The following is a 17,047-nucleotide window of genomic DNA, read 5'->3' on the forward strand; positions in this document are numbered from 1 at the left end:
TTCCCTCAAATACGACAACTGTGCCGTCCCGAGGAGTGGTGGGACGACTGTTAAGTACGTTCCCGAGAACTGGTTCGGCGGCCCTCCCAACGAGAAGCAGGACGACGGCTCGCCCGTCAACTCCAAGACGGACAAGCCCGCGCCCCCCGGCTACGACTGGGCCACGTCCAACTCGGCGGAACGCTTCCGCCGCATGCGCGACGAGCTGCTGAAGCAGGACCGCACGATCCAGTACTCCCTCTGCGCATGGGGCCACGCCCCACGTCGAGCAGTGGGGCAACGACACGGGACACAGCTGGCGCATGTGGGGAGACATCTACCCCGTGTGGCACGGGAAGCACGAGTAAGTCCTGTCGTTTCATGGACAATGGGGTACTAGCGGACGACCTGACAATGCGCACAGATGGAGCTGGGGCATCGCGCCGATCCTCAACCATGCCTCCTTTTTCTGGAACACAACCGACTTCTGGGGCCACAACGACTGGGACATGCTCGAGGTCGGCAACGGCGAGCTGACTCTTGCTGAGAGCCGCAGCCACTTTGCTCTGTGGGCAGCGCTCAAGAGCCCTCTGATCATCGGCACGCGTCTCGAGGGGATCAAGCCCGAGATCCTCGCGATCCTAGCGAACAAGGAGCTCGTCGACTTTAACCAGGACCCCATTGTGGGTGCCTCTGCCAAGCCGTACGACTGGGGCCTTGGCCGCGAGTTTGGGTCATGGAACCAGACGAACCCGGCAGAGTACTGGGCTGGCGAGTCGTCAAAGGGAACGCACGTCTTCATCCTCAACACGCTGGATGTGGAAGATGAGAAGGTTGTTGTTTTCGCCGACGTCCCGGGCCTCGAGGCTGGCAAGCGGTACGTTGTCCACAACATGTGGACCGGAAGTGACCTCGGGGCCTTTGAGGACTCGTTCAAGATCGACCTCGATGCCCATGATACGGCCGCTCTCAGGATCAACGAGATTGTGTGTCCCAAGAAGAGGGCCCTGACTGATCAGGAGACCGACTAAAGATAGAGGAATCGGAGAAAACCAGGCAGTCTTGTTGGGCAAAGAATTAGATCACCTGTGCTTATACATCTGATGACGATTCTGTTGTTCAGAGACCCGTCCTTGATAGACTCGTTCTTCCTTCCAATCTGGTCCTCGTCGCACTTCAGCTTTGTGGAGCCCACTTCAAACATTCAACAATTTCGACGCCAAAGTACTCTGCACTTTTCTGCTAGTCGTAATCTTGCTGGCCATGTATTTTTGCCAGAAATATGTTGGCTTGCGGAAGACGATCAACGCCGATACGGAATCCGGCTTGGCTTGACCTAGAATAACAGATTCGTGCCTTTCTGTCAGATTATAGTTCTACAGATCGTCGCTCGGGTCTGAACAGCAAAGTAGAACTCCACGCCATTTTAAACGTAGGGAGAAACCATATCAATAGAAGATGATTTTCTATTTTTAAGACGCCCGCAAAGCGTGCAATCTGTAACATGTCGTGCTAGACCAAGGACAAAATTCCCGACATTTCTCCTATAGAGCGAGCTAAAGATTTTCGTGTATTCCGAGTCGAGGGACTCGGTTGAGAGAAGAAAAGACAGAGTACACTGCGAGCCGTAGCTTCCACCATTACTGCCGCGCCGCATGGCGTTGTATTAAGCTCCGATGGGCCTCTGGCAAAGAAGGGCAATTTCGCTGATTCCCAGGGTGCAGCACTGGGGCTGCTTTCCGTTGCAGTTCCGCCTCATATCCTCGCCGTTCCTGGCACTCTTTGCTGTTGTTGGAAGAACGAATTAGTTGCGCTCGAGTTGCAATTGGGGTATTTCTTGAAGCGAATCGAAGCGCCGCAGATAGACCATCGAACAACGTACGCGTAGAGCAGTCTAGAACGGCCAGTCCAAGAATACTGGTAGAGCAGCAGAGAGGAGTGCCGTGAAGGAGGCCAGAGCAGGCGGTGCGCATCTCACGCGTTTCGAGGGATGTTTCGAGGTTGGCTGGGTGTGCCATGACAGCTCCAGCAAACAGGGCAATCGTCGCAATAGTGAATCTCATCTTGGGATAGTGAATAGATACTGGAGGAGGGTGATGGAGTATAGTAGGCAAAAGAGAGGGATCAATGCAGTTCTGTGGAGCGTTGGGAGTTCTTCCGGGGGGGGCACAACCCGATGATATTTATATCAGTTGATCAGCGGAAACTAGTGTCTCGGAGTAGGAAAGATAGCATTCTTAAGGTTCTTGTCTTCCCACTCATAAGTAACTCTCAATCGTCTCCTCCGTGAGTTCAGTTGCGTGATAAGACAAGAGCAGACATGAATGGACCAGAGCCATGCTGTTCTGTCTGATCTTGCCATTTTCGCAGACTCTTTCATTTTTGAATTCCTTTGGCACGGGTTTTGCCATAGCACGGTCCCTGTACCTGTTTCACTGCCCACGTGGAAAAATGTGCCGAAGAATGCGGCAATTCGGATGGCAAAAGTTAGCGTTAAATCAGATACACCGATGATAGTTTCAAGCTATAGACAAGCAGAACAGGCAGTGACATTCAATGTATTTCATAGATGCCAGATTCGGAACAGAAAGAAGCTGGAACAGAACGAAGTTCAAGTGCGGAAATAAAACTCGTCAGATCAGAATATCTTTGGATGATGGCAAATCGGCCACTCAAAATCCGACCAGCTGCCGAGGAATGCAATAACGGCGGTTGAGGAGACATGTCTTGATCATGTCTCGCCCCAGCTCTACATCACTTGAGTCATGGCGGTATGTATTTTCATGTAACAGGCGTTAGTACTCGTCCCGAGGCTTTCGTCGGAGATAGGTTGCAGGTATCAATCTAAAGCATAAGCTCAGTCCTTTGTGTTCCGTGATAATAAATATCGAGGAACACATTGCTGCCAGTTCTTACAGCAGGTTATCAGTATATTGAGTGTCACAAAACTCACCAGATGAGTTATCTCATCCGTGGTATCTTGGCCTGTGTCGAGGCCCTGTTCGGAGAAAGTGTTCTGTCGATTGAATATGCCCCTGGCCGGTCCCTCAATGAAGAAAAGCTTTTAATCGCACTGCATGGGTGAACTGTATTCTGAGCACATGGCAGCCGTGTATCGGGTCTCCTGTCTATCGCTCCAGGTTTGAAGCAGTCATAAAGCTGGCGTTCGCGCATAACTTATTTTCATGTTCATGAGAATAAAGAGCAGCGGCATATCAGTAAGTAAGCTTTCTAATGATGTTGATATGCTAGGTATACCCACCTCCAGTCTCCAAGCTGGATTTATGCACCGCCGTCATCGACAGGCCATACCTTTAAAGTATCTATGAAAGCTTGCTATTCGCAACTCGCGGATGCAAACCTTCTCTTCAAGCATGAACTCGACTTCTTCGCTGTTGCAAAAAAAAAAATCATTCCCTTCTGCTGTCATCTCACGAGGTCCTGACAAGCCGGAAGATGAACTGCATGGGTATTTGAGGGAAATTGTGATAAGACTGTGCTTGTCCGGGATCGCCACCATCGTCAAAAGATGGTTCTCTCACTTTGTTCATGAGAAGACCGGCATCGAAGAAAGGTTCGAGTAGTTGGTGAATGGGTCGGTGAAACCAAATCTTGCCGAGCGTCAGTGCGAACCTCTAAAACCAACTATAGTTGCTAACTGAAGTTTCCCCTTCTGTGTCGACTCACAAGTGGTTCAGGCTGCCCTCGGAGTGCTTGACTCTGGACAGGACCAATATTCAGGTACTTAGAGATTTTGATCGAAGTGTGAAATTCCTGGACACCAGTGTCTTGATTTTCGATGACCTCAACGATGCGATGCGCTCCGGGCTTATGAAAACATGGATGCAAGTTCGCCATGATTATTCTGCGGATGTGAGCCTATAGTCAACAGCAAACGCACTTGTGTGATATAGGCACACCTTCCAGTAGGTTTCAGCACTTTTGGCAGGAATTTCGAAAGCTCGGTCAGATCCGAGAGCTCTTTCAGCAACATGCTTCCCGTAATTACGTCAAACTCCCTGCCACACATTAGCCTAGAAAGCAGAAGATACATAACCCTACAGGCACGTACTCGGCATGCTCGGCTGCAAATGCATCAAGCGCATCTCGACTCAGGAGATCCAGGAGTTCATAGCTTATCGCCAGACCCAAATCTTGACTACGCTTTCGGGCGTTTTCGATCTGCTGGGGGCTGTAATCGGTTGCTAGTACGGCAACGCCTCTTCGAGCAAGTCTTCGGGCGACGATGCCGTTGCCTGTGCCCAGATCCAGCACTCGATGATGGGGTTGCACCTCTGCGAGCTCCTCTATGGTTGGCAGGATGAGCTGCGTGAACATATCGTTGCCTTCGCCGAGGATCGTGTCCCAGAAGTTCGAGTTCTTATTCCAACTATTGAGGTTCGCCGCTCGTGAACCGGTCTCGTTCCGCGAATCATTTCCGACTTCTTGTGGTTTCTGGGCTTCGGCTGGATCCATACAATTCTGCTCTTCGAGACTAGCACTTGAGACCGTCATGTTGAGTTCTCAGGAAAGGTATTTGTTTGACAAAAGTTATTTGTTTGACAAACGAAGATGTGTAGTAGTTGTCGACTCTATAGATGATTCTGATCCTCCCGTCATTTCTATCATCGGATGAAGACGATTATGTATTTCATTGTTGCACGACTCAGCCTCACTCCTGCGAAAAGGTTCCAGTTTAGCGCCTGCCAATTGGTCGAAGACACAGCCTTCGTGCATAAGCCTAGAGTCGCGATTATTAGGCAGATGCTCCAGTCAGTCAATGGCTGTTCCGTTCTAGCCGACAGGTCATCGCTTGTGGGGGTCCCATCTGCAGGCGGGCGGCCTCCTCATTGCTGAGTGGAATTCAGCCTTGTGCACCTGAACTCGCTGGCCAAGATAGCTTGCCCCCATACACATGGGATCGCTGTGCAACCAGGCCGACGAGCGTCCTCGTATCTCGGAGAAGACAACGACGACCGCCAGCTTTTCAATTTTACAGTTGAGACTGACCCACTTGGCGCAACCATCAGCACTTCCCTGCCAACGTGATGTCCTCCCCACGGCACATGTTGCCGCTCGCGGATCATGAGAAGTATCGGGAGAATATCCGTGACACGCTCGACGGCAACCTCGTACTTCCGCATTCAATTGAGGCGGGCGACCCCTATTATATCGGCGACGTCTACGATACCACGCCTGCAGAATGCGTTCAGGAGTGGGAACTATGCGACAGGTAAGTGATTAATTCGGCAGGAAAGCAATGGGATTGAGAGGATCACACAATTTCTCTTAGCACTGACCAGACGCTCCGCGATTCCTGATTTGGCAACTGACACTTCATCAGCATCAAGCGTCCCTACTTGGATCACATCAAGGCCGTGTCGCACGCCTGGCCTCACCTGCGGTATCTTGCCCACTGGATGGAGGTGACGACTTCGCCAGTCAAATGGAGCCACATCAAAGCAAAGCAGGCCGTGATCCGCAAGGAGAGGGCCAGCCGTACCAACATCGCCGTCGTTGACTTTGCGCCCGGCGCTGCCCCCGCCATTCACACCGCCACGAGTCCCGACGCGCTGTCCAACTCGCTGCGAAATGCGCCAGTGCAGCCTGACGTCCACCGCTTGTACGTGGTCGAGGACCTGTCGCGCGACGTTGTCGAGACGCTTGGCGCTGCGTTAGATATTGATCCGCTCTTCTTCCGAGAACAGATCAGCGACTACTGGTGGTACAACACCCGTGACCCATGGGTCGAGCTGCCCGATCTGCAAATCGCCTCGCGGACGCGGCGGTTCTTCCACGTAGGATATCTCCAGCCGAGGCATTTCGACAGTCAAGCTTCGTTCGCCGAGGCTACCAAGGAGGCAGGGCGATTCAACGTGTTGCGGAGGGCAGACAATGACAAGAATCACAAAACAGTCCTTGATCAACAGGGCGCACTTGTGGCGTTGGTGAGAAGCAAGGCTTCGTTCTGGTGGAAGCCAGCCGAGGGAGATCGAGGGGCCGTCGGTGAGTAGTGGAGGATGCGTGATCTAATGTAGAGGCCATTTTGGCAGCTGACGATCATCCAGGAGTGCTGCTCGTCGACCCGTCTGTCAAGGAAGGGTCACCGCTGTGGGCTGGATATCGCAACTTTGAGCCTACGCCGTCCATATCAGCTCGCGGCCCTTTCAAAGCACCGCCGAGAACATCTCTTTTCGAGGCAGTGGTGTATTGGGTTACCAGGATGGAGGGGGCTGAGGTGGCACAGATGGGTGCTGACCCTCGCATCATGCTGAGAGGTTTATCACAGATCGTCTGCGCCGAGTGGCTGACAGTAATCCGCTACATCACCACTCGCCTCGGACAAGTCGAATGGGAGCTGGAGAATCCTGACTTTCGTCGCGATCCCAGTGGCATCAACTCCAGTTTGGCCAAACTGCATCCTTGGCGGCGCAGTGTACCATTGTACAAGACGTTGATCAAGGAGGCGACAGCCAAGGTATTCAACAGCAGCAATGGTCCCTTGTCAGAGTACACATCATCCCTGAAGGAGGATTATCGTGTCGTTGAAGAGGGCATCGATACTTTGCTTCAACGTATAGAACGGATCGTGGCAGTTGCAACAGCAATCATATCGATCGAGGAGAGTCGGAGGGGGTATAGCCTGAACCAGGACCTAGGCCGGCTGACCTATCTAGCCGTCGTTTTCGCACCACTTTCGTTTGTCACAGGCTTCTTTAGCATGTCAGAGGACGTCTCCTCCTTGAGGGGGACGTACTGGGTATACTTCTGTGTTGCCCTGCCTGTTACGGTGCTGGCTTTCGTCTTGGTAGACATGGCGAGGGTGAAGCGATGGGCAAGGAGATGGTCTTCGAGGTGAAAGGGGGGAGGAGAATGGGGCAAACCCAGACGCATAGCACTACTCGGGGGGGCTCCAGGAGACCCCGACAGAGGACAACAGAATGGATTAACAGGCACATGGGCCCAAAGAAGTTGGCTTTTCATGCCTGAACTTGCTCCTCCTCGTTTATCCTTGTTCCCCCCTGGCGAACCATCGCATGGGCTAACGAAGCCTTCCATACATCCTGCCAACGTGGCGACGACCGGGCCATCGAGCTGAAGTCCGGGGGGGGGGCATGCTGCCAACAAGACTTCCAGCACTGGCATCAAGCTTGATCTCAGGGCCTGGTCAGTGCTCTTTGGGTTTGACTATCGCGCACCGATCATGATGCTCCGAAGCAGGTATGCACTCATCGAGGAAGGCGCGACGACCACCACACCCCCTTTTTCTTCGCTTCGTCAAGCTTCGCCTGGCCAAGACGCGAGGCATAGCAGCCTCAAAGCCTGCAGTCTAATGGCGTCGTCTCTTGCCGCCCTTGCCGGGCGATGCGAGCTTGCGGAGAGGCCAGCACAGGTCTAAGACCGAACTCGCCAGTTACAGCGGGCGCAGGCGTGGCCGGCGAACCTCTACAGGGAGGCGAAATCCGAGCATCATGATTCAGCACCATACTGGTGTTGAAATGGGCAGAAGAGCCCTTCTTGCTAGAATCGACGAGATGTCGTCAAGCATTCCGGTTTTTGCCTTGAGCCTCAACTCGAGAATCTACCTGGCAATAGGTTAGCCCCTGGCATCTCCGGGCACGACCGAAACATTCAGGGGGGGGACACTCGGTGAGCGCAAGTATTTGCTTACAGGGGAATAAAGCCAAGGCATGACCCCACGTCGTTCACGAATATAAATCGGTTGAGATGTGCAGCCAAATCTCAGCACGAAGGCATTACGGGACGCTGGGTGGGGTGTACGTTGGTGATACTTCAGACTCGGCCCAAAGGAGCTGGGAAACACCCCTCAGCGCGTCACCCAATGGCCTCAACTCGAATATACTATGAGAGTATACTCTTGGCTAGTTCAAGGGAAAGCAATGTGGAGGCCCAATCTCGATATATCGCGCAATGACTGAGCAGTGGCGTCAACATCACAAAGCATGCCGCATACTTGGGTCTATACGCCTGAGGCGCTTCGCGCGTTGAGGGAGCGCGACGAAGGCCGCGATCCTTCGGGCCTCCAAATTGAGCATTGCTCCGCGACGTCGTGAGGAGAAGCTCCGGCTTGGCTTGTTGAGCCGCCCCCTTTTCACTGACACTTGCACTTGGACAGACCCTGGTAACCCAAGCGAGCGACGTTGTGGCCGTACGGGGCTTGGTTTCTACTCAGCAAGTTATGAGGCTCGCCTCGTCTTCGCCAAGAATGCTCAGAGAACATCTCGGACCAGCCCACTGTTCCAACTTGAAGAGGAGGCCCACCCAGGCTCCGCAACGCCCCGGTAAGTCACCCGGGTTCCACCGACTCGACACCAGCTTCACTATGTTGCTGTCTACTATTATGGAGATTGACTGAAAATATAGTTCCTGTGGAGTGCGGGGAAGTTTAGAGGGAGGGGAAAATGAGGAGGGGCAACGCCAGGGTACCATCAGGTCATGTGAGGGGGAAGAGACAGAGAGAGGACTGGGGCAGTGGATGGGGGCCGCAAGGAGGCACGAGCGACTAGGCGGAAACGTTGGCATGGCCTCTGTCGCACAGGGCAAAGCCAGACAAGACAAAGGACGTCGGGGGAAACGAGAAACATTCGTCTGAAGTGTTATCAGCACTACCACCACCAGCACTGTCACGTTCTTGATTTAGACATTACCAGTCCAGGCAATGGAAGCAGCAGATCGTCTCACCGCATCTCTGTTCAGCGTGCTTCTAAGTTTAGGCTGCTGAGCGGCCAGAGATGATTTTCTCGCCCCCCCCCCCCCCACGGTCAGAGCTTCGAGACAACAGATGTCTGTTGTTCTGTTCTTCTTAGATTATCTGTGAAGCACCACGAGTGTGTCAATCTTGAGGCCTGTGGTTTTCCCCAGCAGCCAGCAAATTACGAAGACTACAGCCGTGCGGGGGACAAAGGTTCTGGGAATGTTCCGTACCCTGCCCCTTTTGTGCAGTGCCCTGCGTGGTCTTTTCGCACTAAACAAGGGCTCCCTTTTTTTATGGACCAGGTTGCTTACGCTTAGGTGGCATTGGATGGTACCTGGCACGAGCCGTGACTACTTCTCCGGGGGGTACGAGGTGTGATCGCGCTGGTTTGATTCGTCGTCCCCACCAGCTGGCAGTCGAGTCTAAGCGCGGCGGTATTTGCTCTCATGCAAGGAATACTGTTGTGCTGACTCTTCGTCTTGTTATTGAGCCGCAGCGGTGAGCCCTTGATGTTCCGGGTACGGGTCCCTCCGAGAGGTGGTCACCCTTCGTCTTGCTCGCTCCCCGCCTCTGAGCATCGTTGGCTGGAGCACTCGAGACACGGCTGGCCTCGCTTCCCTTCCATGCAGCGTGGAACGTGCCTCGTTCGCGTTAGTGTGCTAAAGCGTCGGCGGAAACCCATGTAGGGTAAAGGTCGCCACGGATGAGGCGTAAATGTGGCATGACAGAGTCAACTGCCGTCGATCTGGGTCTGGATGGCCACCAACGGACGATAATTTCGCGGCTTCTCGAGACAACAGACTTCGCGACCATGATCCTTAATGTTCCGGTGAGACGGATACGCGGGGAACGTAGTGAAGGGAGCACATGTAGGTACGAGAAATGTGTGGCCGCCACGCTGCAACCGGTCGGAGCAAGCCAAACTACAACATGCCTGATCCACCTCCTATGGAACCGACCTAGGTACCTGTGGCAGCAACCGGCCGTGCTGGGCATAAGCTTAATTCAAGGTTGGCTGATCGTATTGCTCCCTGACGGGGGTCGTACTCCAGCTACCGATCTAGTGCGAGTAGCACCAGACGGTTCCAGCAGACGGCTGAGCTGACCACTGGACTTGGTGTTACTGGCCGCCATGTTCGCGCCAGTTCACGCTATTCTGCCGCACCAACGAGTTACAGCGCCTGATTTCCAACGCTTTGCCTTTGCGAGATGATCGATGATCCTTTCTCCAAGGGGTACCATCTCTAACCCCATGGTGCACTGCCGCAGGCCGTCGGATGGTGCAGATCGATCCCTCGAGTTCCAGATGAGACATTCTCGTTGGTGAGATGCCATGGTCCACCTCTGTCATCCCGCAGATGGCTAAGAGACGTCACTGGTCTTTGTGCTCTGCGTGATCATCGTGGACGGCACATCAGGACAACGGACAGGCCGACATTGCATCACACAGCGGCTGCCAAGAGAGACATGCGATGTGCTGGTGCCACCTGTTTTGGGAGATCATGTCGCAATTGAGGAGTATGCTACGAAATAGCATTCAAAGAAAAGTAACCACTTGACACACCGAAAAGAAGAATACATGGGGGCGGGGAGGTGGAATCGACGCAATCTCACTGCACATGCGTCGAACCCAGCATCCTCCAGCCTCCTTCGCCTTCTGCCCCTCAACACCTCATGCGCCAGACGGCCAAGGTGGGGGATACAACACCATACGCACGGTCATGGAGACCCAAGAGGTTGCACTACAGCCTCTGTTGGGTCGTCGCCTGCGGGCGCCTAAGCGGTCTTCTCTCCCAGTGGCCACAGGACCGGACACCGTCGGGTCCTAGACTGAGCGCTAGAATACCGGAAGCTCGAGCATCCCCCACAATGTCGCGTGCGGGAGCGGCAGGGGGCTTGGGGGGTGTCGTCTGGCCAGCGGCGGGCGAGTCAGGGCATCACAGCATCACGGGCACCCTGGGGGACGATTGGCATCCCCTGGTGGACCTGCCAAGTGCAAAACCCGGGACTGCTTGGTGTTGCGTGCCCGGGTACGTTGGGATGGTCGGCGACTCGACCTTCTTCAGCATGGTTTTGGATCATCGCGCACGATCGCCTGCTTCTTCCGTGCGCGCAATGTGTGTCACTGTTCGTTCGCACCGGAGAAGGCTGAACATAGTCTTGACGCTGCCAAGACCAACACTAGGGTCGTGATGCGGCTGTTTGCTGCACGTTTGCTTGGCCCGACGGCAGGCCCGACTCGTGCTAGCGTGAAGGTTTGTTCAGGTTCCATCGCATCCAACGATGGGTGTGCCATGATGATGGCACGGATGGGCACGCTTGTCGGATGGAGTCGGGGGCAAGACGCCGCCACGGCTGCTTTCTGTCCATCTCTCGCGTGGAACACGGGTCAGCGTTCCATCTCGTTTGTTTCCTCCTTTCGCTCCACATGGACCACGTCCTCCCCCGCGGGGAACATAGCGCGATTCAGCGTAACCAGCGCAATGGAGACATGGGGTAGCAGTAGTGTCAGCTGGGGAAGAGGAGTCTTTGGAGTCGTAGTCTGGGGAATGGGATTGGGGATGGGCAAGGCGGGCTGGAAAACCTATATCTAGGAGATTCCCCTTCAGCTCCCAAAAGTTCTCTCATGTCAGACAAGACGAAGCATCACCCTTCTCTTGATCATTGGTAGTGACTGGTCACTTCTCTCTCTTCCTCCATCCTTTAAACCTTCTTTCCTACCTCATCAATATCATCATCGCAAACATGTCGGCCGACGAGAAGACCCGTCAGGCTGAGATCGAGCATGCTCGCACCAACGAGTCCGGCATGTTCGACGATGGCGGCCCAGAGAAGCCTGTCCCCCGCGTCGAGAAGGTTGATCAGTTTGGTGCCCACGAGAAGACCGATCCCAAGGAGATTGCTCTCGTGAAGAAGCTCGACCGCTGGATCATGGTATGTGCCTGGTCACAACGCGTCTGGGAAAGTGATTGCTGACTGAACCACCAGCCCATGCTCTGGTCTATGTACTGGCTCAACTATCTTGATCGTAATGCCATCGCTTTGGCGCGCCTGAACGACCTCGAGGATGACCTCAACCTCTCCGGCACCGAGTACCAGACCTGCGTTTCTATTCTTTTCGTCGGTTACATCCTGGGTCAGATTCCCTCCAACATGTTCCTCACCCGAACGAGGCCTTCCCGCTACATGGTACGTCCCGGTCAAAGTTTTCTGCGTTGATCGCCGCTCACACATCTAGGGTATCATGATGATGCTCTGGGCCATCGTTTCTGCCCTCACCGCGCTCTCCCACAACTACATTGGTCTTCTCCTGACCCGTTTCTTCCTCGGTCTCACTGAGGCTCCTTACTACCCTGGCGCCGTCTACATCCTGTCCATCTTCTACAACCGTAAGGAGGTCGCCACCAGAATCGCCATCCTCTACACTGGCAACATCCTTGCCACCGCTTTTGCTGGTCTCATCGCCGCTGGTGTTTTCCACGGCATGGACGGCGCTGGTGGTCTCGCTGGCTGGCAGTGGCTTTTCATCCTCCAGGGTGCCGTCACCTTCGTCATTGCTATTGTTGGCTACTTTGTCCTTCCCGACTTCCCCTTGACCACTAAGTGGCTCACCCGAGGAGGAGCGCAACCTTGCGCACAACCGCATTGAGCTCGACACCGTCTCCAACGAGGGCCAGACTGGTCTCACCAAGGGTCTCAAGGAGGCCTGCCGCGACCCCATGGTCTGGATCTTCTGCGCCATGGCCCACATGCATCTCGCTGCCAACGGTTTCAAGGTACGTTTTTGTTGTCTTGGGGTCACTTTTGACAATGGCTGACATGAGCAGAACTTCTTCCCCTCTGTCGTCAAGACCCTCGGATTCGGCCAGACCATCACCCTTGTGCTGACTTGCCCTCCCTACCTGATTGCCGGCGCCGTCACCATCGCCGTGTCTTGGTCTTCTGGCCGCTTCAACGAGCGCACCTGGCACATTACCATCTCGAAAGCCGTCGCCACCATCGGTTTCGTTGCCGCTGCCGCCGTTAACAACGTCGGCGGCCGCTATGCCTCCATGGTCATCTTCACTATTGGTACGTGATCACTCCCCCATGAAACCGCAAAGGCCATTCCAACGCTAACACCAACCCCCAGGAACGTACGGCGTCAACTCGCTCATCCTCGGATGGTGCGGCAGCACCTGCGGTCAGACCAAGGAGAAGAAGGCCGTCGCCATTGGCATGGTCACGACCATTATGAACATCAGCTTCATCTGGACCCCCTACTTGTGGCCCAAGAGCGACGAGCCCCGCTACCTAATTGCCATGATGAGCAGCGCCGCCTTCAGCATCGCCACGGCCGCGCTGGCCTGGCTCGCCAAGATCATCATGAAGCGCAGGAACAGGGCGCTGCGCGCGAGCGAGAACGAGACAAATGTGTTCTACGTGTACTAAATCGTACACCCCCGGGAGGGCCTGGCTGGTCAAGGCGTCTCTGGACGGTTAGGAAATAGGGTTTACCGTCGGGCGACGAGTGCGCTTCGGCGGTGGCGTACACGGTGCCTGGTTCTGTTTTCGCTGGGCTCGGATTTTTGATAGGTGATGAATTACGATAAGCTTCTGTTGACCAAGTTTGTCCTGTAATTCGACGTGATCTGCGAATTGTACTGAGTGTCCTCTCGCCGTGTACTTGGCATGGTAGTACTTAAATGCTCCTCAGTAAAAGCCCATACAGAAAAGCGAATGCATAGCGCGACGAAGTGTTCTATGAAAAATAAAGGTCACCAGCTTAAGTCTGATATACCATGTCAGTCGTATACATGTTCTATCACCCGCTTGGCCTCCGGATCTGGTCAATTATCAGGTTTGTGGTTGACTTGGCAATTGTCAAACCCACCGACATAAAAATAAACTTGCTTCAAGGTCAGCACACATCTTGAATGACAACAGACGTGCAATCCAGTTCTGGCCGGGCTGATAGAGTGATTATTGCTCAGGGAATAAATTCTCTGAGGCCGCACGTGATGCCCAAGCATGCGCCGCCATTTCCACGTGCTTTGTTCTGTACTCACTATTGGCATGTTTATGCTGGTTAAATTGGCCATGGTTTTAATACTCAACCACGGGCGGCCAATAGAATATCAACGCATTGATGCGGCCTTCTCTTCCCTCCCCAACACCAGATGCGTCCCGATATTGAATGCAGTCAGTCTTCTCAACTCTATTTCTTACCGTTATCCAGACGTACGCACACGCATCGCTAGGTACCCAGGAGCGGTGATGGCTATCAGAAAGAGCACAAGTTGGCGGACAGCCCGTGTTTCCAAGAAACTGTGGAGCACGTTCAGGACCAACTATCATTTGGGCTTCACTGCCTTTGGAGGCCCGCCAGTGCATTTCAAGATTGTGAGTCTCACCACTTACGGAATGTCCCAATTGAAGGCGTTGACGAGGAAGGCGACGAGGAGGGTTTGAGGCGTTAGATGCTGATGAAGGTCCTTCTTGTAGCTCCGCGAGAAATTTGTGGTCAAGCTGGGATGGATCGATGAACAAATTGTAAGTCTCGTGGTGTGCAGCCGAAACTTGTTCTAAAGAATGACATAGTACCAAGAGCTTTTCAGCGTGTGCCAGGCCTTCTCTGGACCTGGCAGCACCAAGATGCATTACTGCATTAACCTGATCCACGATGGGTTCCTGTCTGCCTTGCTGGGGTTTTTTATCTGGAGGTACGATGCTCAACTCGACATAGCCACCATTCGCGCGCGCGTGTGCTGATTTGATTTGGCAGTTTGCCTGGCGCTCTCGGCATGTACGGCCTTTCCCGTCGGATTTCCAATGTTGGCGACTCTCTGCCTGGCCCAGTCTACGCCCTGCTCTCCGGTCTCAACGCTTCGACCGTGGCATTATGTGCTGTGCGCTGTCAGCTATCAGAAGCATCACTGATCCTTGACCGCATGATGTCTCGTCGCAGCGCAGCTGGATCTCTACACGCGTGTGGTATTTCTCTCCTGATGCTGTGCAGTGTCGTCACGGTGTGTATGACTTTCGCTGGCTTCATCCCTCGCCAAAGGTGTGCTGGAACTGGTCAAGAATCACGAAAAAAGAGCCGTGCTCCAGAGAATGAGTCTATAGAATTACCGGAAACGCAACGGGACGATAGAAGTAGCGCTGTCTCGCGAGAGCACGAGGCGCCACCGAACCGCAACGACGCGGTCGATACCCTCCCCATTACTGAGAACCAACGCTCCGAAGCCGAGACAGAGCCTCGGGTGGTCCCAACAGAGCGTGTTCTGGACTTCTCCTGGGCCATTGGTCTTGCCATCATTGTCTTCTTCCTTATCACGTTCACAGTGGTCATGGTCCTCCGCGGCGTGCTGCCCACGAAACCGCTTCTCTACAGCTTCTTCGCCAACATGTACCTCGCCGGAACGATCATCTTTGGCGGGGGTCCCGTGGTCATTCCTCTTTTGCGAGAGTACGTTGTCGCCGAAGGCTGGGTCAGCCCCCGCGATTTCCTCATCGGCCTCGCCATTCAGCAGAGCTTTCCGGGCCCCAACTTCAACTTCGCCGTCTACCTCGGCGCACTGACAGCAATCAACGGAGGCTACAGCTCGGCCGCCGGCGCGGTGCTTGGTTACATCGGCATATTCGCCCCAGGCCTTATCACCGTGCACGGAACGATGGGCATTTGGAGCGCCATCCGTGGTCTGCGATGGGTCAAGTCGCTGCTGAGGGGTGTCAATGCCGGTGCCGTTGGGCTCATATACACAGCCGTCTACAGATTGTGGCAGATTGGCTACATCGACCAAGACTTCCAGCAGGGAACAAGCTTGGCGCAGGAACCGTGGTGGGTGGTTGTCACGGCGTCGAGTTTTGTCTTTGGGTATTCTTTCAGCGTAAACCCGCCCGTCGTCATCGTCATGGGTGCCGTGCTCGGGCTTACCTGGTACGGCGTCGTCACGGCGTAGCGCATCCGTCGTTCTTCCAACAGTAGAGCATTCTACATAATTTTTGATACTCGAAACGATTTGGAGGCCAGCGAGCAGGGGACGGGGTGGTTTGACTAGAGTCTGACATGCCGAGATTTCTAATCGAAATACACTCTGATCGAAATACAAGAATCGTTCACCGAGCCTACCGAGATCACAAGCTACTGCGACTTCAGTTGAGGCCAATTTCGCTTCGTCGCCAAGCTGCATCTGAGCAATCCGGCACCTTGCTGCCGTGAGAACAATCCGTCCGGCCCCTCGCTGCCGATAAAAGCCAACCCCTTCCACTAGCAGCGGACCAAATGAAAAAGCTGATGCTCTCGTTTTCTTGACCGTATGCAGCAACATACCTATTCCGGGGTTTCAACTTCATGAGTGTGCGATAGCGAAATCCAATGGGCTATACGTGGTTCTTGTGCCAATGCCAGATTGGCCTCTACGCCATCAACGCCGTGCCGCTCCTGACCAAATTTCTCACCATCCTCCGCGCGGCCACCTCGAGGAGGGAGCATGAAGTGACCGGTGGATACCACACCATGGGGTCGAACTGGCAGCACATCAACCCAGTCTTGTGGGTTGTCATGTGCTGCCTGGTTGGTCTGGCGTATTTCTATCTCCTAGTCCGCATGGCCAGGACCTGCGAGGAGTTTCTCCTGTTGTCTGAAGCCCACGCCTTGAAACAGGGATTGCGGCTCCGTCCCATCTTGCGTTCACGATGGCCCGCCTGGCAGCGACAGAGCCCAGGGACGAGGAAGGCATTGCTTGCGCCGATTGCGCTGGCGATCGTCGCCGCCATCGTGGCGACCATTGGGCTGCCCTGGGGAGGAACCATCGTGCCCCTGGGGCCGTCATACCCCCTCTCCGCCCTCAATGAAACCTTCTACTACGGTCTGACGGAGAAGAGGGTCGCCAATCCTCATCGCACGGCGGAACCGGAATATGGAGTCGAGGGCCAACCTGTACCGACCTTTCTCCGGAACAGCGCCCTCTACCTTGCCGACGAGCAACTCGGCGAACTCGACGCTCTCCTCGAGACAAGCACGGAGAAGATACGCCAGCGATACTCGTCGCCACCACGGCACCGGCCCGGGTCAAGTCACGGTGAAACCACCAGGGACATGGAAGAGGGAGACGACAAGCCCTTCCGTCTCGGCCAGAACCTCTTCAAGACGACGGCCACTGAGGGTCTCGGCTTTGCGACGGCCACCTTCTTCTCCGAGCTCAACACGACCCGTCTGGGCCTCCCCTCGTACCTCGCGCCGCGCGACCTCGAGGGTCTGATGTACGCCAATAATGTCACGACAAACTGCTACGACGTCACCACGCGCTATCTCTTCCGCGACCTGAACCTGCCGTCGGACCCGTTCGCGCTGCACCGCATCGGCAG

At 54.6% G+C, this 17,047-nt stretch overlaps 8 protein-coding genes across 8 annotated transcripts in view; 6 read left to right on the forward strand and 2 right to left on the reverse strand.

Annotated features, from left to right (window-relative positions):
• Positions 1–302: 302 nt before the first annotated feature.
• VDBG_07493 (alpha-galactosidase) lies at positions 303–1,010 on the forward strand (the record flags this gene model as incomplete). The annotated part of the gene is made up of 2 exons (XM_003001988.1): positions 303–343; positions 404–1,010. The coding sequence occupies 2 exons, from the start codon at positions 303–305 to the stop codon at positions 1,008–1,010; spliced, it is 648 nt and encodes a 215-aa protein (XP_003002034.1).
• Positions 1,011–1,431: 421 nt separating this feature from the next.
• Positions 1,432–2,123, reverse strand: VDBG_07494 (class II hydrophobin; the record flags this gene model as incomplete). Its single annotated transcript, XM_003001989.1, has 2 exons — positions 1,432–1,764; positions 1,862–2,123. 2 exons carry the CDS (start codon positions 2,040–2,042, stop codon positions 1,646–1,648), a joined length of 300 nt encoding a protein of 99 aa, XP_003002035.1.
• Positions 2,124–3,410: 1,287 nt separating this feature from the next.
• Positions 3,411–4,573, reverse strand: VDBG_07495 (conserved hypothetical protein; the record flags this gene model as incomplete). The annotated part of the gene is made up of 3 exons (XM_003001990.1): positions 3,411–3,614; positions 3,667–3,844; positions 4,052–4,573. 3 exons carry the CDS (start codon positions 4,492–4,494, stop codon positions 3,411–3,413), a joined length of 825 nt encoding a protein of 274 aa, XP_003002036.1.
• Positions 4,574–5,027: 454 nt separating this feature from the next.
• On the forward strand, positions 5,028–6,838 carry VDBG_07496 (conserved hypothetical protein; the record flags this gene model as incomplete). Its single annotated transcript, XM_003001991.1, has 4 exons — positions 5,028–5,212; positions 5,324–5,985; positions 6,048–6,476; positions 6,561–6,838. 4 exons carry the CDS (start codon positions 5,028–5,030, stop codon positions 6,836–6,838), a joined length of 1,554 nt encoding a protein of 517 aa, XP_003002037.1.
• Positions 6,839–7,943: 1,105 nt separating this feature from the next.
• Positions 7,944–8,593, forward strand: VDBG_07497 (predicted protein; the record flags this gene model as incomplete). The annotated part of the gene is made up of 3 exons (XM_003001992.1): positions 7,944–8,050; positions 8,178–8,282; positions 8,365–8,593. 3 exons carry the CDS (start codon positions 7,944–7,946, stop codon positions 8,591–8,593), a joined length of 441 nt encoding a protein of 146 aa, XP_003002038.1.
• A 2,847-nt stretch (positions 8,594–11,440) lies between these two features.
• On the forward strand, positions 11,441–13,126 carry VDBG_07498 (pantothenate transporter liz1; the record flags this gene model as incomplete). The annotated part of the gene is made up of 6 exons (XM_003001993.1): positions 11,441–11,629; positions 11,684–11,884; positions 11,934–12,269; positions 12,313–12,471; positions 12,520–12,766; positions 12,828–13,126. 6 exons carry the CDS (start codon positions 11,441–11,443, stop codon positions 13,124–13,126), a joined length of 1,431 nt encoding a protein of 476 aa, XP_003002039.1.
• Positions 13,127–13,951: 825 nt separating this feature from the next.
• On the forward strand, positions 13,952–15,639 carry VDBG_07499 (chromate transporter; the record flags this gene model as incomplete). The annotated part of the gene is made up of 4 exons (XM_003001994.1): positions 13,952–14,077; positions 14,180–14,227; positions 14,276–14,397; positions 14,460–15,639. 4 exons carry the CDS (start codon positions 13,952–13,954, stop codon positions 15,637–15,639), a joined length of 1,476 nt encoding a protein of 491 aa, XP_003002040.1.
• Positions 15,640–16,055: 416 nt separating this feature from the next.
• The window catches only part of VDBG_07500 (predicted protein), a gene marked incomplete at both ends in the record, with an annotated part of 1,834 nt that continues 842 nt past the window's right edge, over positions 16,056–17,047 (forward strand). The window contains one exon of the mRNA XM_003001995.1: positions 16,056–16,935. Coding sequence (XP_003002041.1) covers positions 16,056–16,935 — 880 coding nt within the window. The remainder of the gene's footprint in view (positions 16,936–17,047) is intronic.

The sequence above is a fragment of the Verticillium alfalfae genome, genomic scaffold, assembly GCF_000150825.1.
Source record: "Verticillium alfalfae VaMs.102 supercont1.10 genomic scaffold, whole genome shotgun sequence".
In the NCBI taxonomy this organism is placed as follows: Eukaryota; Fungi; Ascomycota; class Sordariomycetes; order Glomerellales; family Plectosphaerellaceae; genus Verticillium; species Verticillium alfalfae.